The following is a 20,623-nucleotide window of genomic DNA, read 5'->3' as shown; positions in this document are numbered from 1 at the left end:
ACCTCCACAAGTGAAGAAATTCATCTCCATGAAATGGGAAAACTGGGGGGGGGGGGCACATATAAGGGTCTGACCCCCCCTCCAGTCCAACCCTGTTTACTGGTAGAACTGGGAGCACCAGGATGTGCTGGATCCCCAGGGTGGGGGGCAATTTCTATCTTCCTCCCCCAATAAAGGTCCCAGATGGATTTTGGGGTGGGGGGGATGGAAAGAGTGGCCCCCCCCACCCCCAGCTGGGACACTGGTTCCCATTAAAGACCAGTTTGGAGGGCAAGAGAAACCCTCAAGGTACCAAAGAGCGCCCCCCCCCAAATAATTCCCCCCGCCAGGGGTGATTTTTCCAGCCTGAGAGCCCCCCAGGGGTGGTTTATTGAGCCTGGGGGGTCCCATTGCATCCCCAGGGGAACCCCAAAGCCCAACTGGGCCATACTGGGAGCACTGGGGGGGCACAACCAGGCGGGGGGGGGGTCAAATAAAGACGGAGACAGATGCAGTAACCAAAATATCCTGCAGTTCTATTCACAAGGAAAAGCTCCAGTCCATCTTTTTATTTAATTTCTTTTTTTTTTTTTGAAAAATTTCCTGACGTTACAGAACTAAACTGAAATGGGTTTTTTTTTTTGTCATTTTTGTGGGGTTTTTTTTTTCTCTCTCTTCCACTCGTGACGAAAACAGAAATTCATGAGCCGAAAAAAAGGGGTTTTGGGGGGGATTTGGGGCATTGGGGGCGGGGAGTAGAGAGAAGCTTTATAAAACTAAGATTTGGGGTTTCAGCATTTTACTTTTTTTTTTTTAATCGGCTGAACGGAGGAAAAAAAATTTAAATGCTGTAAATTCAACAACGACAAAAAAAAAAAATATGAGAGAAAAAAAATTAACGACAAACGAAAGAAAAACGCAACCTGGAGAGTGGGCGTGGAGAGGAACCGAAAATGTACAAACTGAGTTAAAACGGGGGGGGCCGTGCGGCGGCGCTGGCTCTAGCTGCTCCCCATGCCCCCGGTCTCCGAGGACAGCCTGCAACGAGAAGAGGGTGTCAGGGGACCCCAAAAAGGGGGGGACCCCAAAATTGGGGGGGAAAGGGGAAACGGGGCCCCAAAGTTGGGGGGGAAAGGGGAAAACGAGGCCCCAAAGTTGGGGGGGAAAGGGAAATTGGACCCTTAAGTGGGGGGGGAAAGGGAAATTGGACCCCAAAGTTGGGGGGGGAAAGGGAAATTGGACCCCCAAAGTGAGGGGGGGGAAGGTGGAACAGGACCCCAAATTGGGGGAGACAGGGGAAATGGGACCCCAAAGTGGGGGGGAAGGGGAAAGGGAAATGGGGCCCCAAAGGGATGGGGGGGTTGGGGTGCACAGGGGGTGGTTTAAAAAGAAGGGGGGGAAGGTGTTGCCCCCCCCCAAATGAAAGGGGAAGTGAGGGGGGTAATTGGGGGGGTGAGGAAGAGGACAGGGGCACAGGACGAGGGGCTGAGCTGGGGGACAGGTGGGTCCCCAAAGGGGACGGGGGGGTTTGGGGATGCAGGTTTAAGGCAGAAATGGGGGGGAAGGTGTTGCCCCCCCCCACCAATTAAGGTGAAGGGTCACCCAGGATGGGGGCTCACCCAGGGGGGGGCCGTGAGAAAGAGGATGGGGCAATGGGTGCCCAAAGGTAAAAGGGGTTTGGGGTGCTGGGGGGTTGTTTGGGGACAAGTGGGGGGCAAGAGGTACCACCCCCCCAAAATGAAGGGGGGTCACCCAGGATGGGGGGGCAGAGGAAGGGCTGTCCCATGGATGGGGGGTGTCACAGAGGGGTCCCCAAAGGGGACAGGAGGGTTTGGGGTGCAGGGTTAGGGCAGATGTAGGGGGGAAAAAGAGCTTTGACCGCCCCCCCCGCCCCAAAAATGAAGGTGGGGGGGTCACTTGGGTGGGGGAGCACAGGAGGAAGGGCTGTCCCATTCTGGGGGGGGGACACAGATGGGTCCCCAAAGGGGACAGGAGGGTTTTGGGGGTGCAGGGTCAGGTAGAAGTGGGGGGAAGAGGTGTTGCCCCCCCCCAAATAAAGGTGGGGGTTCACCCTGGGGGGTGATGAAGAGGTGGGGGGGCACAGGAAGGGCCACCCCATTGGGAGTGGTTTGGGGGGGACACAGGAGGAAGGTTTGGGGGTGCAGGTTCAGGCAGAAGCGCTGGGAAGAAGCATCGCCCCCCCCCCAAATTAATGTGGGGGGGTCACCTGGGGTGGGGGGGGTCACCTGGGGGGGACACGGAGCCAGAGCAAGCGCAGCAGCAGCCTCAAAGCTTATTTTCTGGGGGGAGGGGGGGGACACACAAAGGACAGGACAAAGCCACCCCCCCACCTCAAAGCTCCCTGCAATTAACAGGGGGCGCCCCAATACGGGTGGCAACAAGCCCCCCCCAAATGAGGGCACCCCACATCCCCCCCCCAGCACAGATCTACCAGAGCAGATTCGCACCGTGGCAACTTTATTACAGGTACAGACATTAATTAATTAGTGAGACAGCCCCCGGCACCGGGACAGCAATTAAATCCCACCCCCTTAACGAGCCACCCCCCCCCACCGCCATTGCGACCAAGCTACTAAAAAATAGAGGAAAAATAAAAAAGGAAAAGCTACAAGAAGGAATTGAGGAGCAATCGGCCCATCGCAAGCTCAGAAAGGAGGAAAAATTAAAAAAAAAAAAAATGGAAAAAGAAGAGAAAAAATTTGCTCTTCAAGTGTATTCTACGTGCTGGCCCCCGGGTGCTGGTCCCTTATGCCCCCCTCCCAAAAAAATGAGTCAGTAGGGAGCAAATCGCTGCTTTTCGCTTTTGAGTTTGTTGGCGGCGGTGCAGGGGGGGGCGGCGGGGGGGGCGGCCTTGGCCGCAACATTGAGCGCCAGGAGAGGGACGGGTTTGATGCCACCAAGCAGACTGGAGACACAGGGGACGGTGGCGAGAGGGTTGGGGACGCTGGGGGCGTCGGGAGGGCCCCCCCCGCCCGCCGTGGTGGTGGTGGTGGAGGAGGAGGAGGAGGAGGAGGAAGAAGAAGAAGAAGAAGGGGTGGAGGGTTGAGAGAGGTTGATGCTGAGGTGGTCGGGGATCGGAGTGACGGAGGCTGCCTGGGAGGAGGAGGGTTTAGCGCTTTCTAAACTGTAACAGAGGAAGAAAAACAACGACAAAAAAAAAAGAATAAAAAAAAGAAAGGAACAGAACAAAACAATAACAAAATTTAAAAAAAAAAAAAAGAAAAACGAAAATACGGGTGGGTGGGAGCAGCACAAAAAAAAGCGCACGGGACGAATAGCGGCGAGTCGCACGAGTCGAGGGGAAGGGGAGGGAAAGGGAAGGAGGGAGGGAGGGGAGAAGTGGAAGGAAAGGGGGAAAGGGGCTGGAAAGAGTGGGGAAAAGGGGGGGAAAGGCAAAGGGGGAAGGGAAAAGGGGGGGAAAGGCAAAGGGGGAAGGGAAAAGGGGGGGAAAGGCAAAGGGGGAAGGGAAAAGGGAAAAGGCAAAGGGGGAAGGGAAAAGGGAAAAGGCAAAGGGGGAAGGGAAAAGGGAAAAGGCAAAGGGGGAAGGGAAAAGGGAAAAGGCAAAGGGGGAAGGGAAAAGGGAAAAGGCAAAGGGGGAAGGGAAAAGGGAAAAGGCAAGGAGGGACGGGAAAAAAGGGACAGGAAAAGGGAAGAGAAGGATGGCAAAGGAAAGGAGCAATGGGGAAAAGGGACGGGAAGGGAGAAGGAGGGATGAGGAAGGGAAGAGGGAAGGAGGGAGCGGTGCTGCGAAGCCGCAGCCGAGCCCGGTGAGGTCTGGACACACCGGGCCCCACCGTGTACCCCCCTGGAGCCGGGCGGCTCAACACAACGCGTGGAGCGAGCTGAATCATCCAAAAACCACCAAAAAAGAGCCAGAAATCCCAGCGGCTTCTCCTGTGCCCCCGCTGGCGCCTCACGCAGAGCGGTGACAAGTCGGGGTGCATCCCCCAAAGACACCGCAGGGGACACGGGGGGGACAAAACAAGCCGGGGCTGGGGACGCAGAGCCCGAGTCGGGCCCTAAACCTCCATCACCCCCCCAAAAATGGGCTCTGGCGGCGTGAGCGGCGGGTCAGACGGCACAGCCCTCATCGCCGAGGTCCCCACGGTCCCCGCGCCCAATGCTTCCCGGCCGGGAGAGCGCAAAGCGATTGCACCAGGAAAACGGGACAGGAAAAAGGGGAAAAAGCCCAAAACAAGGGCGAGAAACCCCCCCCCCCACCCCCGCAGAGACCCGGCGAAGCTCGTTAGGCATTACCGTACCTGACATTAATTAGATACTGGGCCAAGCTGATGCTGGCAGCCGAGCCGGTGATGGTGACCTGCCTGTCGGTGGATCCCTCCACAGGGTTGGCAATTTTGATCTGCGCCCCAGACATCTGGCGGATCTCATTGATTTTGGCGCCTTGACGCCCGATGATGCAGCCAATCAGCTGGGGGGGAAAAACGGCTTAATTAGTGGCGATTAAGAGTCAAGAGTGTCAACCCATTATCCTTGTCACCGAGTGTCCCCCCCCGCGATGGGTTTAAGGGTGATTTGGGGGGACGCTGCAAGCCCTCACGCAGTTTTGACACCAAAAACCCCCCGTTTTGTTATTAAAAAAAGGGGGGGCGGATCCCAGTGACTCATGGGGACATTCGGAAAGGATGGGACCCTCCCCCCGCCACCAAAAAAAAAAATACTCACATCGTTTGGAATGGTGAGTTCGTGAGAGGTGGTTTGAGCCGAGGCGTCCAAACCTGCACAGAGAGGGAGAGAAAAGAGGGACAGGGGGTCAAAGGGGGGGCTGGTGACAAAACTGGGGGGACGCAGCACAGACAGCCCCCCCCGGCATTTGCTGCCGGCTCCAGGGCTCCCTCGAAGGTGGTTTGAAAGCAGGAGGGGACAGACAGAGCGAGCGGGGAGGTTACGCGACCCCCCCACGCTCCCCCCTTTTATTTTTATTGTTCTTTCCCCCCCACACACACACACACTCTGGTGACCCCAATTTCTGTCCCTGACTCCTGGCGATGTCACCGGGCCCTGCGAGGCTGCTCACGTCTCAGACGGGGCCAGAAAAGTGCGCTAAGTGGATTTTTTAAAAAGTTTTTAGAACTTTTTGCCCCCCTCCCCAGCTCACTCCCTTATTCAGGGAACCTTAAAGCGGCACCCCAGGGTTTGGGGGGGGCACAAAGCAGCGTGGGGACACGGCACTGTCCCCATGTCACCAGGACAAGCAGGCGATTGGCTCCAGCAACTCCTCGGGTGAGGGGGGGCGGGAGGGAACCAATCAAATTATTACGAAACTCGCCCCCCCACCCCCCGCTCAGCGCACGGTTGGGGGGCGAAGTGAGGGCCCCCCCCAACAAATCCTGGGCACCAAAAACCAAACCGAGCCGGGAGCTCTGGCCCTTCCGCAGCTCCCCTGGCCCCCCCGGCCCCCCCAGCCGTGCACAGAGGCGACCAGAACAGGGAGAACGAGCCCCGGGCGGGTATTAATTCATTAATACACGATAGAATAACTACAGATTGCGGTTTTCAATCATTACCCCAATAGCCTTTCACCTCTGGAGAGCTGGATTCGATGCCTGTTAAGATACAAGGGACAATGAGTTGGGCTGTCTCAGGCTTCGAGCCCCAAAAATGGGGTTTTTAAAAAGAATTTTTAAGCCGTTCTTAGCGAATCTATAGCAAATTTGGTACAACTCAGGTTGCTGGAGGGGAGAGAGAGGGTGCTGCAGGTCGGAGGGTCCCCACTGTGTTGGATGGGGATGAAGAGGAGGAAAAGCAGCACAGAGGCCCCGTCTGCTCACTGCTTTGGTTTCAGTTTGGTATTTTTAAAATATTTTTTCTATATTTTTTCTACCCTCTGCGGCCCCCAAGACTCACAGAAGCCGCTACCAAGTCACCCCCAGAGACGTCACAATAAAAATTGTTTACCTGGCCGGGCTCGGTAACACCCGAAGTTTGCTTTTGTGGGGATTTTGGGGGGTTTTTGGTTTTATTTTTGCGAACGGAGGCCCTGTTTGAGAGGAACCAGCCTTTGGCCCCCCCGCCGGCGTAGAGAAGAGAGAAAAGGAGTTTCCATACCACTGAATCCAGTGTTGCCATGAGACATTGGAAAGTGTGACTGTTGCATTGCCAACTGGTGCAGCTTGGTCAGCTGGAGGGGGAAGAGAGGGAGAGGAAAAGGGGGGAAGAGAGGGAGAGGAAAAGGGGGGAAGAGAGGGAGAGGAAAAGGGGGGAAGAGAGGGAGAGGAAAAGGGGGGAAGAGAGGGAGAGGAAAAGGGGGGAAGAGAGGGAGAGGAAAAGGGGGGAAGAGAGGGAGAGGAAAAGGGGGGAAAAAAAAAAAAGATGTTAATTATTTCCCAAGCGGAGGAAGGATTCACAGCATGAACATTAATACAGATATTCTGGTGGCACCGGGAGCCCCCCGGCCCCACCATACGTGGTTTTGGTGTCGTGTCCCCCCCCACAACCCCGCTTGCTGCTCTACAGGTTCCAAAAGCAAAATTGGGCCCCCCCCTAACCTGCACTGAGCCTACGGGATGAGCATGGGTGCCAGAGGATGGTGGTGTCCCCACAGCGAACTGTCACCGCTCGCCGAGTGTCCCCAAAAGGCTGGGGGACCAACCTTCCCGACCCCCCTCCCAAAAATGCCACCAGCATCCCCTGCGCCGGGAGAACCACCAGGACATGAATCGGCATGTGCTGGGTTTGCTTTGAGGTTTCTTTTTTTGCTCTCGAGGGGGATTTGTGGCAAATTTAAGGAGCAAAGCTGGGGGGGGGGAAAAACAAGGGAAAAGCCAGAGCTGGTGTGAAATGCCAAGCTAGGGAGAGGTGGGGCGGAAAAATAAAAATAAAAATATATATATAGGAGGAGGGAAGTGTCAGAAAGGTGGGGGAAGGAAAAAGGAGAGATCAGGTGAAGCCGAAGGGTGAACTGAAGGGAGGCAAGTGGGGTTTTTTTTGGGGGGGGAGTTTGGATCAGATCGAGTATTCGGCCCAAGCGTGGAGAAAATTTTGGCGGGGGGAGCGAGGGGGGTCGGGGAGGTGCGAGGAAAAGGGGGTGGATCGGTTGATTTCTTTTGCAAAGACAAGAAGTTGTAAAATAAAACTTACATCTGGCTGTGGAATGGCATACTGTCCTTGAATGGTATAGGCCTACAAAAAAGGAGGAAAAATAAAATAATCCTATTAATGACCATCGGACAGTCACCCAGGGACAGACAGATTTCAACGAGCCAGGAAGTCAGAGAGCCAAGGTGGAGAGTTCTCCGGGGCGAGGGAAGTGGGGCAGGGAGAGGCGGGGACGGTAAATGCTTCACAAGCCAACTTCAGTCTAGACGGGCGGTTGGTTTTTTTTGTTTTACTCGATTTTTACTTGATTTGGCCTTACGTGGCGGTTTACAGGGAGTGGACAGTATGGCGCCGTCCCCCCCAAAAAAATAATAATTGGAAAAAAAAATTAAAAAATAAAAAGAAGTGGCAGACAAAAAGAAAAAATAAATTTAAAAAAACAGAGAGAGAAAAAGAACACGGCCAGGATCTTGATGAAGATGTTATGGTGTGGTGGAGTCCGAGAAATGCTTCTAAACCCTGCGCCCCCCCCGCCTCGCCGACGGGAAGGTCTCTGACACCCCCAACCCTGCTCGCTCCCGGCCCACCCCCCCCCTTTTACACCGGCCCAGCAGCAAAACCAAACCCCCGCCCCAAAAAAATTTAAAAAAAATCAAAATGTCCCATTGCAAGTCCTCTCGTCACTTGTGCACGCCTAGGAAAACGTCGCTGGGCAAGCTAAAGGCTGGAGCTGGCTACCGAGGCTAGAGAGGCGAAAGAGAGGTGGCCAGGGGGGGCACGGGGGCAAGGAGGGGGGGGGGACGAGGCTGAGTGCCTGACCTGCCACAATTCCATTGTCTTGAGGTTAAGGGACAGCCACAGACTTCAGATTCCTCCTGAAGCTACCCAGAAAGGACGAGTCACTGGCTGGGGCCTGGCTGGCTAAGGGTGGGGGGGTCGGGGTGGGTGAAAGGGGGGCCGGGCAGGTTTTTGAGGGGGGGGTGGGATGTAAAGGGAGGGGAGAGGGGGGTACACAGCCTCACTTCCAGGTCACCGGAAGAACTGCAGCCCAGGCTGGAATTGGCCCAAGTTCGTTGCCATGCAGTGGCTGCCGGGTGGCCTGCGTGAGGAGAGGTTGGTGGGCTCAGAGTCCAGTTTTCCCAGTGGACAGGAGTCCACAGCATTTAAAAAAAAAAATAAAAAAATAAATAAAAATAAAAAAAAAATAAAAAAAATAAAAAAGCCACCATTGTCGGGTTGGTTTTTTTTTTTTTTTAAATAGGGACAGGGAAAATGCCACCCCTTGTTGGCAGTCTCAAAGAGGCCAAGGATTGAACGGGCCGTGGAGACTGAACTCCCCTCTCACCTCCTGAGGTGGTCCCTCCAAGTCAGAGTTGAGGCACATGGATGGGGCGGTGTGGGGGTAGCTCGCACTGCCGCTGCTGTACCTGTCCTGTGGATAAATTAGAGGACTTCAGTCTCCAGGGCTGGCAATCCGAAACCTTCCGCTAACACCAAAAACATCCGCATCAGCTCGGCTGCTGTCGTTATTTCTAGTTTGGTTTTTTTTTTTTTTTTTAATCTTTATTTTTGAGGGTAAGACCCTGCTCTGAGCTGCAAAGACAGAGCGCAAAACCCTGCTCTACACCAACGACTCTGGAGCTGCAGAGACAAGAGCGGAACAACGCCAGAGGGAGCGCGTCCCGACACCGGGAGCTCGTCCCATGCGGCTGCGCTGGGGAGGGAGGACAGGGGGGCGGGGGTCGCATGGTCCCCCCGCCAGGCCAAAGGACAGGGGTGGAAGAGAAGGAAAAGGGGGGGGTGGAAAAAACAGGGAAGGGATGCGTGGCTGGGGGCAGCTCCTCACTGCTCTAACGGGGGAGGCTCCGGTGCCGCGGGGGGGGCCGCACGGTCCAGCCCTCCCCACGCGAAAGGCGCTGGGGGGGCGCAAACCAGCCAAGCGCTTTCCCACCCCGGGGCAGGGAGCGGGCAGGAGAAGCTGTTGGAGAGGTGGGGGGGGGAGGCAGGGAGGGCAAAAGGGGGGGCAGGGGGGCGAGGTGAGGAGGGGACGGTGACGATTCTGTCCCCAGAACAAGCAAGGCAGGGGGAGCAGAGTTAAGCCTGGCTTAGGGGGCGCTGGCGGCAGCTGATCCCCCTTCCCTGCCTATGAAGCCTCATGGAAAAACCAGTCCCTGCCTGCACTGCCTGCGGGGGGGGTCAGGGGACTCTGGGCGCTGCCGGAGCCCCCCGAAAAGGGGAGCTCATCCCAGGGTGGGCATCGCCCTGGCACAAGTCGCCGCATTTTCTCGAAGCCTGGGAAGCGCGGGGTGGGGACCTGGTGACCCCCACTCAGGCCTGACCCCCCCATCTGACTCAACCAGCACCCACCGCACCCTAAAAAGGGCCGGGGGGGCTCTCAGGGCTTTACAGCTCCCGCGGGAGCTTTGTCACCTCTAACCTGGCTCGGTGACAGGGAGCAACCTTCCCGGATCAGCTCAAGAGGGACTAAACCCCCCCCGCCATGTCACCTGACAGCTACTCCTGTCTGTCACCCCTCACGCCCCCCCCATGCGAGGTGAAGCTTTTCCACACCCCCACTTTACCCACACAGGCCTTTCACAGCCCAAGAGCCAGCCCCGGAGAGCAGAGACCCCCCACCCCCCAAAACGCTCTGTGCCCGTCACCCGCATCGGTCACACCGTGTCCCCAGGGCCAGCACCACACAGAGCCCGGATTGGGCAGCCGGAGTCTCGCTCTGATTAAAATCCACCCCCCCCCCCAAATTATTTTTGGCTGGTGAACTCCAGGGCTGTTTGACAGCACCGCCCCCCCCCCCCCCCCCAAAAAATCAGCCTTTTTGGTCCTTCCACCCTGTCCCATCCCTCCACGGGGCTCTGGGAGGCCAAGGTGTGGGTGACAGGGTGACAGGCACAGAGCGGGTGATGCTTGTCGGCAGCAGGGGGGCTCGGTACGACACCCCCCAGCCCCCCAAATCCCCTCCCCACACCCCAAAAGCAGAGGAGAGGCCTTACCTGACCGCCTGCAAAGATGACGGGAGAGCTGGATGGTTTGGGTCGGTACGGGATGGTGACGCCCTTCGGGGGGGACTGGGTGACAAAAGGGGGGGGATGAGACACCGAGCGCCACCATCACCCACAGTGTGTGTCCCCCCCACAACACCAACACTCCGCTTTGGGGTTAAATCAGCCAATTTGTGGGGAGCTGAGCAGCAGATTTGGGCAGCAAGACACCTCTGCTCAGTGTCACCGCGCTGGGCAGCAGGTGACACAGCCAAGCCGCAGGTGACACCGCCAGCGGGGGGGGGCAGCTCCAGAGCCCCGACTCGACCCCGTTTTTTAAGCCATAATCCTCCACTATCCCTTTATCCCCAGCAGCCGTTTCTCTGCCCTCAGCGGTTTCCACTCACTGTGACGGCCACAGATCCTGCTCTACACATGTGCCCCACCCAGGGGACAAAAACGCACCCACGGGGATGGGGGGGTCCCTACCTCGAGCATGACGACGCAGATCTGTTTGACGCACTCGATGATGGACTGTGGGATCCCGGCGATGGTGATGGCTCGCTCGGTGGAGTTGGGCAACATGTCACCGGCCACCTGGACCTGCGCCCCCGTGCTCTGCAAAAAAATATTTTTAAATTTAAGTTTAAAAATGAGCAGTCGGACCCTCCTGGGAAGGGCTGTGACCTCAGTGACAAACCCCGTGGCTGGGTTATATATAAAGAGCCAAAAGTGTGCGTTGTCTCCCTCACCCTCGCCTTTCTCCTTTCCCCAAAAATAAAGTATTTTAATCCTTGTGGGGAATAATTCGGTTGGCAGGAGCCCGGGGCTGTGGCTGGTCCCCGTCACCCACGTCAGGGCTGGATGGAGTTAATCCCCGGCAGCCCAGGGCCAGCAGCACTGTTACCAAGGGCTGGCAGCACATTCCTACCCCCCAAAAGGAGCAGGAAAAGGCTGGGGGGTGATTGAGAGTCCAAGGAAAAGGAGGGGGCCAGGAACCCAGGCCAGGGTTTGCTGCAAGTCTCAGTTTCACGAGCGCTAAAAATACACGGAGCTCTAAAAAAAGCCAAGTGACACCACGTCTCTATGACGCGGTAACCCCAGGGCAGGGGCTGACGCAGGGATTTACCCCTGGGGGGGCACCCAGACCCCGTAAACCCCCCCAAGAGTGGCCAATACGCACCTCTCGGATCTCTTTGATCTTGCAGCCCCCCTTCCCGATGAGGGACCCGCATTGGCTGGCAGGGACCACGAGCCGCAGGGTGACCGGGGGCCGGCTGGCAGCCGTGCTGTTGGTCATGGAGCTGCTGATGTCCTGGGAGGAAGAGGAGTTAATTCGGGGGGGGGGGGGTGTCACCGCCACGACGGCCTCGCCACAAAGGTGACATGCCTGGCAGAGCGACAGGGAGGGTGACGCTGGCACGGGGAGGCGGTGACAAGGTGACCCCAGGGCTCTCCCGGTTCTATTTCCCAAGGTGTAGTGGCCCAAAAATGACACGGTGATGTTTTAGGGAGGGAGAAAGATGCTAAATTGTGTTGGCGCCATAAAAATGGGGGTTAAACCCCTACCAGCGCAGAGGCACCGGGTCACAGCGCAGGGATCTGGTGACGAGTTGTTGAGGGTTCAGTTCCCCCACAGCTCCTGGTTCCAGGACACAAGTGGCTCTGGGGACAAACCAGCCCAGTGCTGGTGACAGCGGCCACGTGCTGGCAGGGCGAGAGGAGGCACAAGGCCAGGGCTCAACTGACCCACTAAAACCAGAAGCTTTAGGCCAAGCTTAGTGCTCGCAGCACCGGGACAGGGAGTTCCCGAAAGGCTCCAGCCCTGGGGTGCAGCAGGAACAACTCAGGGCTCAGAGTGGCCTTGGGGACAAACCTGGGGGTCCCAAAGCTGAAGGACAACAGGATTTTTACCCCTACGGGAGAGGTGGGGGCCATGGGGCTGTGCCCCACACCAAGCAGGAAGCGCTCGCACCTTCCAGACAACGTGGCAAACAGAAAACTCCGACGTGTAGCAGCCCTGAGCAGCCTCCAACCAACAAATGTCCCCTGGATGTCACCGATTCAAGGGGACAGGGGGGCGATGCAGCTTCTCCTCACACCCCCAGACCCCCCCGGAGACACACTGGGGGAGCAGCACGAGGACGAGCAAAGCCAGGGTTGTTTTGAAGCCCCACTCTGGTTTAAGCCGTTTAACCGGGGGTTTTGTCACAGGAATGTCCCCACGGGGCTCTGAGCGCACTCAGGGAATTGTCACCGCCTGGACCTTGACCCTGGGCAAAGATCAGGCCCCCCCACGGTGAAAGCAGCACCAGCTCGTGCAGAACGAGCTTCCCCCCGCATCCCAGCCCCGCCCCCCGGCTCTGGGGCACATCCTGGGGTTAATTTATCCGGGGGAGGTCAAGGCTGCAGACCCACCTCTTCCAGTTTGTCGATGATCATCGCGAAAGCTTTGAAGATGGCGTTGGTGGGGCCCGCGAGGGTGATGATCCGCTCGGGGCAGTTCCCTTCAGAGATGTTAATGCGAGCGCCGCTCTGGGGGGGGGGGGGCAGAAGGGAAGGGACCCACGTCAGGGCTCCCGGCCCCCCCAGAACACCGGGGTGGGTGCGGTGGGAGCCCCCCGGGACGCAGAGCTGGGGGATCCGGGCGGCAGGCGGCCCTGGGCAGCCATCTTCTCTTCTCTTCTCCTCCTCCTTCCTGCCGGCCCTGCCTACAGCTCCCAGCATGCCCCGCGCTGCCTGTGCCGCCGCCTGCGCCGCCGCGGCCAGACGGATCTCCCAGACCCTTCGGGATCCTCCTGACTCTCCTGGATCCCCCCAGATCCCCCTGACACCCCTGGATCCCCCTGAACCCTCCTGGATCCCCACAGATCGTCCTGACTCTCCTGAATCCCCTCAGATCCCCCTGACACCCCTGGATCCCCCCAGATCCCCTTGAACTCTTCTGGATCCCCCTAACCCCTCCTGGATCCCCCCAGATCCCCCTGAACTCTCCTGGATCCCCCTAACCCCTCCTGGACCCCCGCAGATCCTCCTGACCCCTCCTGGATCCCCACAGATCCCCTTGAACTCTGCTGGATTCCCCCTGGCACTCCTGAATCCCCTCAGATCCCCCTGAACTCCCCACAGCCCTCCTGGTTTCCCCCTGGTCCCCCTAAACTCTCCTGGTTTCCCCCAGATCCCCCCTGACCCCTCCTGGATCCCCACAGATCCCCCAGGTCCCCTTGAACTCTCCTGGATTCCCCCTGGCACTCCTGAATCCCCTTGGATCCGCCTGAACCCTCCAGATCCCTCCTGGATCCCCCCAGATCCTGGACTCACCTCCTCACGCATCTTCTTCACGGACTCCCCTTTCTGTGGGGGGAGAAGGGAGAGACACGTTAGCGCAGCCGGGCAGGGTAGGGGGGAAAGGTGGGCGAGGGGGGGTTGGCGCTCACTTACCTTCCCAATGATGCTGCCAACCTCCTGGGACCAAAACAAAACCAACAATTAGTCCAGGCTTAAAAAAAAACCAAACAAACAAACCCCACACTCTGGGAGTCTCAGGCTTAAACAAACTCAATTTTTCAGCCCAGACAAGCTCCTGGGGACCCCCAGTGCCCGGATAAACAGACACCGAGATCTCCCCCGGGGTCACTTTTCCCCCCTCCCGCGTTGTTATTTTTATTGATGAGCTGTGCGGTGAATGCGCTGCTTCGCTCGTCACGAGATATCAAGAGGCGGCCGGGTGCCAGGGAGCGCATTCCTACCCCACGGCCGCGATAACCGCCCGGCTCCCCACGCCGGTTCTCCTGCCACGGCCTTGACCGGGTCCTGTGCGTCCCACGGAGTGGGGGACACACACACGTACCTTGCCATGCATGAGTAGCCGGATGGTGAGGGTGACATTTAAACCACCTTCAATGACACCGGTGTCCATCTTGAGCTGCAGGGGGTGACTCAGGCTCTGTCAGCGCTCGGGGCTTTGGTTGCTGGGCCAGCGGAGCTGAGAAATGAGAGAGGGGACATGGTTGAGGGGCTGCTCCCCCCGCTCCCCACACCCACTTAATCCCCCACCTTGGGCTTTATTCTCCACTTTAATATCCCCCCCAGTGCTTTTAGGGCCACGCTGCTCTCCAGAGAGCTGATCCGCCACGTTTCGGCTGCTCCTCCTGCCAGTCTTCCACGGAACCAGCACGATTTTACCTACACGGAGCAAAACCCGGAGTGGGGAGGGTCTCGCTTGTCCCCCATCCCCTGCCAGCCCCACTCCCCGCTGAGCTTTCGCCTACAGCTCCGGGGAACTCGTCTCTACTTGCGATCCCCACACCTCAATCTAGATTAGAAACTTTATTTTATAAACTTTCCCTCCGCAGCTGCGCCAAACTGAGCGACTGCCCCATTTCCCTTCGCTTTAACCCACTCGGGGAGCCAGGCCATTGAAAATAAAAATGGAACAATTTCTCAGTGCGGGGAGGCCTTTCAGTCCGGTTTCCAAGTTGATTTTACTCAAAACCAGATAAGGGCACAGGAGCACACGATCGGGTTTCAAACAACCTGCGGCCCTGAGTCGGCAGCAGTTGCAAAACACCCCGACCAGCACCAGCTCAGCCGCTCCGCCGCTTCACTTTCCAAATAAGTTAAATAAACTCTGTTTCAGCTCTCGGTTTTTTATCAATCCGGCTGGTTACCTCCCCATCAAAGTTTAACTAAGCCCAAGGAAAGACAGGGCAGGGGATTAATCTGTGCCAAGTGGGCAGCGCTGCTGCGCTCCGCGTTAATTCTCTTTTAAGAGAAAGCCGCTGGCACAGAAGGATTTTTTTTTTTTTTTTGCCATAGCGAGGAGTTACGGCCTCTATAAAACTCAGCCTGACATCCCGTCAGCTCCAAAAAAGCGACTGTTTGCCTAGTTAGGAAAGAAAAAACCCCGGATTGGAGCCTGGCAGCAGCGGAGCGAGGAGAGTCCAGACCCGAGCCCACGAGTCAGTTGTTTACGAGTTTCCCCGTTCACCGGAGGTGCCAGGAGCCGTGTTGGCACGGGCTCTCCGGCTCCGAACCGGCTCCTCCTCCTCCTCCCACCGCTTCGGCGTCCCCGGTTTGCCTTCGTTAGCATTTAATTTGCTTTTCTGGCAGCGGTTTTGCCAGTCGAGCGGGTGCCGGGGAAGGCTGGCAAGGACAAAAGGCGCCAAGCGGACCTGCCGGGGGTTACGCAAAGTGACGCCGCATCGAGGCGGGGGACGTGGAGCCGTCGCTCCGATCCGGGCTCTTCCGCTGGAATAAAAACTTCCCCAAACTTCTCCTTACCTGCGTCCGGGATCGAACACCCACCCGGGACCCCCCCCGCTCAGGATCCCGGCCCCAAACTGGGACCATTATGGGGGGAACTGGTGGCAGAGTTGGGATTTGGCTCCAAAACCAGCTTGGCGCTGAGGCGGGGGGGGGAAACGTGGCTCCAAAATCAGGTCATCCCCATGGCGAGGGGGGTTAAAAACAGCTCCGGCGGTGGAGATCCCGATTTGTTGCTCTGGGCAGGGGGGCAGTCACGGATCGACCCCCCCGGCCTGGGATTGAGCCTCCCGTTCAAAAGCAGGGCGGGTCCCGGCATTGTGGTTTTAAACCGGACCCGAATCTCGGGGCGGGGGGAGGAACCGGCTGAGCCCCAGCTCGGTGGGAAGTACCGGGGGGCAGCTCAGGATCCCAAATCGGGGAGGGGAAGCGGTTCCGGGGGTCTAGAAACACCCCAACGCCGGGGGGGGGCAGAGTCCCGGGCGGGGATCGCGGCTCCGAACCGGGAAAACCCCGAGTCGCTGCGGGGGGGGTCGGTGGCTCCGAGTCGGGCCCGTCCCGTTCACCCCCACTCCGGGGAGAAAACAAGTCGGGATGGCGGGGAAAAAAAGAAAAAAAAAAAAAAAAAAAGAAAGGGAAAAAAAAAAGGAAAAAAAAAAAATTAAACTAAAAAAAAAAATTAAAATGCTAAAAAAAAAAAAGTTAAAAAAAGACGTAAAAGAAACTGAAATTCAAAATGAATTCCCCCCCCCGCTCGGTACCGGCGGGGGGGGGGGGGGGGGTGGCAGCGCCATGTGACGCACGCGGCTCCGCGGGCCCCCCGGTCCCGGTCCCCGCGGGGGGGGGGGCGGGGGGGGGGGGCGGGGAGGGGGGACAGAACGGGGGGGGAGGGGCGGTGGTGTCGCCCCCACCCCCCCCGGCCCCCCCCATCCTCCCCCCGCCGGCAGCGGCGCGGCGCGCGCGCAGGCCGCGGCCTAGGCCGCGACTAGGCCGCGCGTAGGCCGCGGGCTGGCGTGAGGGCGCGGCCGGCGGCGGGCGGCAGCGGGCGGCGCGGGGGCGCTACGCGAGGCCGCGGCTTCGCGGCCGTTGCGAAAGTCAGCGCCGGGAGTTCGGGGCGGCGGGAGGGGGGAGGTCGGGCTTCGCGGGGCGGGAGGGAAAGCGGTCGGGAGGCGGCGGTGAGGTGTTGGGCGGGGGGGTCGGGCCTACCTGGAGCGGCGCCGGTAACGGCGGCGGGAGAAGGGCGCTCCGGGCGGAGCGGGAGGAGGGAGGGCGGGGAGGAGGGGAGGGAGGTGGGGGGGGAGAGGGAGCGCGCCGGGGCGGGCGGGCGGGATGGCGGCGGGAGGCGGCGGCGGCGGCGGCTGCTCCTGCTGCGGCGGCCGCGGCGGGTCTGGGAGGGGGCGGCGGGAGCGGCCCGATTTACACCCCGCCCCGACCCGGAAACGGACGCCGCGCACCAGCGAGGCGCGGCGGGGGCGGGGACAGAGCGGCCACCCCCTCCTCGCGCCCCGCCCTTTCGCCGCCTTGCGCCTACCAACGAGTGGGGGGGGTGAAGCCGCGGCGGGTAGAGCGGCGACGCACGGTGTGAGCGCCTCCGGCGGCTCGGAGGATTCCGGGGGATTAGGGATTGGGGGGGTTGGGGGGACAATAGGGGGGCAGGAGGGGGGAATAGGGGCATGAGGGGCAAGGGGGAGATTGGGGGGCAATAGGGGGCAAGGGGGGCAATAGGGGAATGGGGGGCAATAGGGGCACGAAAGGCAAGGGGGGCAATAGGGGAATTGGGGGGCAATAGGGGGCAAAGCGGACTAATGGGGGAATGGGGGGCAATAGGGGCATGAAGGGCAAGGGGGGGCAAAGGGGGGCAATAGGAGGATTGGGGGCAATAGGGACCAATAGGGGAATGGGGGGCAATAGGGGCATGAAGGGCAAGGGGAAGAAAAGGGGGGCAATAGAGGAATTGGGGGGCAATAGGGGGCAAAGGGGACTAATGGGGGAATGGGGGGCATGAAGGGCAAGGGGGGGCAAAGGGGGGCAATAGGAGGGTTGGGGGCAATAGGGACCAATAGGGGAATGGGGGGCAATGGGGGTGGGGGGGCAATGGGGGGCAATAGGGGCATGAAAGGCAAGGGGGGGCAAAGGGGGGCAATAGGGGAATTGGGGGGCAAGGGGAATTGGGGGGGCAAAAGGAGCGTGAGGGGCAATGGAGGGGATTTGGGGGGCAATGGGGGGGCGATAGAGGCCAATGGGCGGCCCATGGGAGGGATTGGGGGGCGACAGGGGATTGGGGGGCAAGGGGGGGTGAAGAAGGCGGTAACGGGGGGCAGGAGGTGAATGGGGGGGCAGGTTGGGGGGCAAAGGGACAGCTCCCCCCACCTCCCACGCGTGACAGCGGCTGCACGTCCCCCCCGTGTCCCCCTCCCCGCCCTGTGTGTCCCCCCCCCCACGCAAAGCAGACACTGACACAGGTGGGGTGTCCCAGGGCTTTATTGGGGGGCAACGGGGGCACCCAGCCCCCCCCCACACCCAGGGGGCACCCACAGGGTGAGGGGACACGGGTGGTCATGGGGGGTCACAGGAGAACACGGGTGGGCGTGGGTCACCATGGGTTGTTCCAGGCGGTCATGGATGGACACGGGTGGTCACGGGTGGACACAGAACACGCGTGGTCCTGGTCGGTCATGGATGGACACGGGTGGTTGTGGGTGGTCACGCGTGGTCATGGATGGACACAGGAGGTCACGGGTGGACGTGGGTCATCATGGGTGGTCCTGGTTGGTCATGGATGGACACGGGTGGTCCTGGTTGGTCATGGATGGACACGGGTGGTTGTGGGTGGTCACGCATGGTCATGGATGGACACAGGAGAACATGGGTGGACGTGGGTCATCATGGGTGCTCCTGGTTGGTCATGGATGGACACGGGTGGTTGTGGGTGGTCACGCGTGGTCATGGATGGACACAGGAGAACACGGGTGGACGTGGGTCACCATGGGTTGTTCCAGGCGGTCATGAATGGACACAGGAGGACACGGGTGTTCCTGGTTGGTCATGGATGGACACGGGAGGTCCCAGGTGGACATGGGTCATCACAGGTGGTCACGCATGGTCATGGATGGACACAGGAGGTGGACATGGGCCATCATGGCTTATTCCAGGGGGTGGACGTGGGTCATCATGGCTTGTTCCAGGTGGTCATGGATGGACACGGGAGGTCCCAGGTGGACACGGGAGGACACGGCTGTTCCTGGTTGGTCATGGATGGACACGGGTGGTTGTGGGTGGTCACGCGTGGTCATGGATGGACACAGGAGGTGGACATGGGCCATCATGGCTTATTCCAGGGGGTGGACGTGGGTCATCATGGCTTGCTCCAGGTGGTCATGGATGGACACAGGAGGTCCCAGGTGGACACGGGAGGACACGGGTGGTCCTGGGTGGTCATGGATGGACACGGGAGGTCTCAGGTGGACACGGGAGGACACGGGTGGCCCTGGGTGGTCATGGATGGACACGGGAGGTCCCAGGTGGACATGGGTCATCACAGGTGGTCACGTGTGGTCAAGGATGGACACAGGAGGTCCCAGGTGGACACGGGAGGACACGGGTGGCCCTGGGTGGTCATGGATGGACACGGGAGGTCCCAGGTGGACATGGGAGGACACGGGTGGCCCTGGGTGGTCATGGATGGACACGGGAGGTCCCAGGTGGACATGGGTCATCACAGGTGGTCACGCGTGGTCAAGGATGGACACAGGAGGTCCCAGGTGGACACGGGAGGACACGGGTGGCCCTGGGTGGTCATGGATGGACACGGGTGGCCCCGGGTGGCCGCGGCGGGAGCTGCTGGTGGCCTCAGTCAGAGTCGCTGCTGGAGGAGGAGGAGGAGGAGGAAGAGCCCTGGGGGGGGACAGGACGGCCATGAGCACCGGGGGGGCTGGGGGGGACCCCCCAGCCGTGTGTCCCCCCCCACGTGCGTCCCCCCCGTCACCTTGTGCCTCTTCTGAACCTTCTTCATCTTCTTCTTCAGCTTCTTCGCCGCCTTCTTGTCCAGCACGGGGGGGTGCAGGGGGGGCACCCCGGGGTGGGGGGGCTGCAGCGGGGGGGGGCACCCCGGGGGTGGCCCCAAGGGAGCGCCTGGGGGGTAGGGGGGCTGCCCGGGCCCCCCCGGGGTGTTTGGGGGGACCCCGGGCGGGGGGTACGCGGGCTGGGGGGGGTACACAGGGGTGGGGGGGGGCGGCTGGGGGGGGTACATGGGATTCGGGGGGTACACGGGGTTGGGGGGGGGCGGCTGCCCTGGTGGGGAGGGAGAAAAGAGAAAATTGAGGGGGGGGCCCGATCACCTTAGTAGCCCCCCCCCCCCCATTTTAGGGGTGTCCCCCCCCCATTTACCTGCACTGGGGTCCCACATGGCGGGTGACAGATCCGGGACCTGGTTGGGGGGGACACATGGGGTGAGCGGGGACCCCCCAACACCCCTGGGGACGCCCCCAAATCTGTGGGGACCCCCCCCCAAATCTGTGGGGACCCCCCAAATCTGTGGGGACCCCCCCCCCAACTCCCTCCGAGGGGAAACTGAGTCAGCGGGGTCAAGGGGGGTTTGGGGGGGACGGGGGGAATTTGGGGGCTGGGAGGGGACATTGGGGGGTGCGGGGGGGTCAGGGGATTTGGGGGTGCATGGGGGGGTCTGGGGGGGTGGAGGGGAGGTTGGGGGGTAAATGGGGGGGTCAAGAAGGATTTGGGGGTGCAGAAGGGGACTGGGGGGTGCAGGGGGGTCTGGGGGTGCAGGGGGGGTCCCGGGGGGGTGCAGGGGGGTCTGGGGGTGCGGGGGGGGTGCAGGGGGGGTCTGGAGGTGCAGGGGGGGTGCAGAGGGGTCTGGGGGTGCGGGGGGGTCTGGGGGTTCCCGGGGGGGTGCAGGGGGGTCTGGGGGTGCGGGGGGGGTGCAGGGGGGGTCTGGGGGTGCAGGGGGGGTGCAGAGGGGTCTGGGGGTGCAGGGGGGGTCCCGGGGGGGGTGCAGGGGGGGTCTGGGGGTTCCCGGGGGGGTGGAGAGGGATCTGGGGGTGCGGGGGGGTGCAGGGGGGTCTGGGGGTGCAGGGGGGGGTGCAGAGTGGTCTGGGGGTGCAGGGGGGGTCCCGGGGGGGTCCCTCTCCCACCTGCCGCTTCCTCTCCGACCGCGGCCCCGCCCGCAGGAAGCGGGGGAGGGGCCGGACGCCTGGGTCCTCCCCGGGGCGGCACGAATGTCCCGGGATGGGGGGGGCCACGGGGCCGGGACTCCTGGGTTCCTCCCGCCACCCCCCCCGCCCCCC

The 20,623-nt window shown here is 60.4% G+C and overlaps 2 protein-coding genes across 9 annotated transcripts; both read right to left on the bottom strand.

Moving 5' to 3' along the window:
* Positions 1 to 516: 516 nt before the first annotated feature.
* Positions 517 to 16,690, bottom strand: PCBP2 (poly(rC) binding protein 2). Of its 8 annotated transcripts, XM_065654398.1 has the most exons (16): positions 16,530 to 16,690; positions 13,909 to 14,043; positions 13,500 to 13,523; positions 13,380 to 13,412; positions 12,477 to 12,593; positions 11,242 to 11,373; positions 10,548 to 10,676; positions 10,071 to 10,145; positions 8,405 to 8,491; positions 8,093 to 8,158; positions 7,102 to 7,143; positions 6,070 to 6,142; positions 5,529 to 5,567; positions 4,687 to 4,739; positions 4,263 to 4,432; positions 2,591 to 3,124 (listed from the first exon to the last, which is right to left on the bottom strand). In XM_065654398.1, exons 2-16 carry the CDS (start codon positions 13,975 to 13,977, stop codon positions 2,773 to 2,775), a joined length of 1,461 nt encoding a protein of 486 aa, XP_065510470.1. In that variant the 5' UTR covers positions 13,978 to 14,043; positions 16,530 to 16,690; the 3' UTR covers positions 2,591 to 2,772. The 8 variants fall into 8 exon arrangements, with proteins under 8 accessions (XP_065510468.1, XP_065510466.1, XP_065510469.1 ...); XM_065654394.1 differs by lacking the exons at positions 2,591 to 3,124; positions 8,093 to 8,158 and adding an exon at positions 518 to 1,017 and having other exon boundaries at positions 16,530 to 16,683; XM_065654391.1 differs by lacking the exon at positions 8,093 to 8,158 and having other exon boundaries at positions 2,594 to 3,124; positions 16,530 to 16,689.
* A 1,111-nt stretch (positions 16,691 to 17,801) lies between these two features.
* PRR13 (proline rich 13) lies at positions 17,802 to 20,616 on the bottom strand. The gene is made up of 4 exons (XM_065654419.1): positions 20,471 to 20,616; positions 19,710 to 19,749; positions 19,309 to 19,613; positions 17,802 to 19,217 (listed from the first exon to the last, which is right to left on the bottom strand). The coding sequence occupies exons 2-4, from the start codon at positions 19,726 to 19,728 to the stop codon at positions 19,173 to 19,175; spliced, it is 369 nt and encodes a 122-aa protein (XP_065510491.1). The 5' UTR covers positions 19,729 to 19,749; positions 20,471 to 20,616; the 3' UTR covers positions 17,802 to 19,172.
* Positions 20,617 to 20,623: the final 7 nt, after the last annotated feature.

This window comes from Caloenas nicobarica, chromosome 33 (assembly GCF_036013445.1).
Source record: "Caloenas nicobarica isolate bCalNic1 chromosome 33, bCalNic1.hap1, whole genome shotgun sequence".
NCBI classification, from domain to species: Eukaryota; Metazoa; Chordata; class Aves; order Columbiformes; family Columbidae; genus Caloenas; species Caloenas nicobarica.
This window is presented reverse-complemented; position numbering and strand designations above follow the sequence as displayed.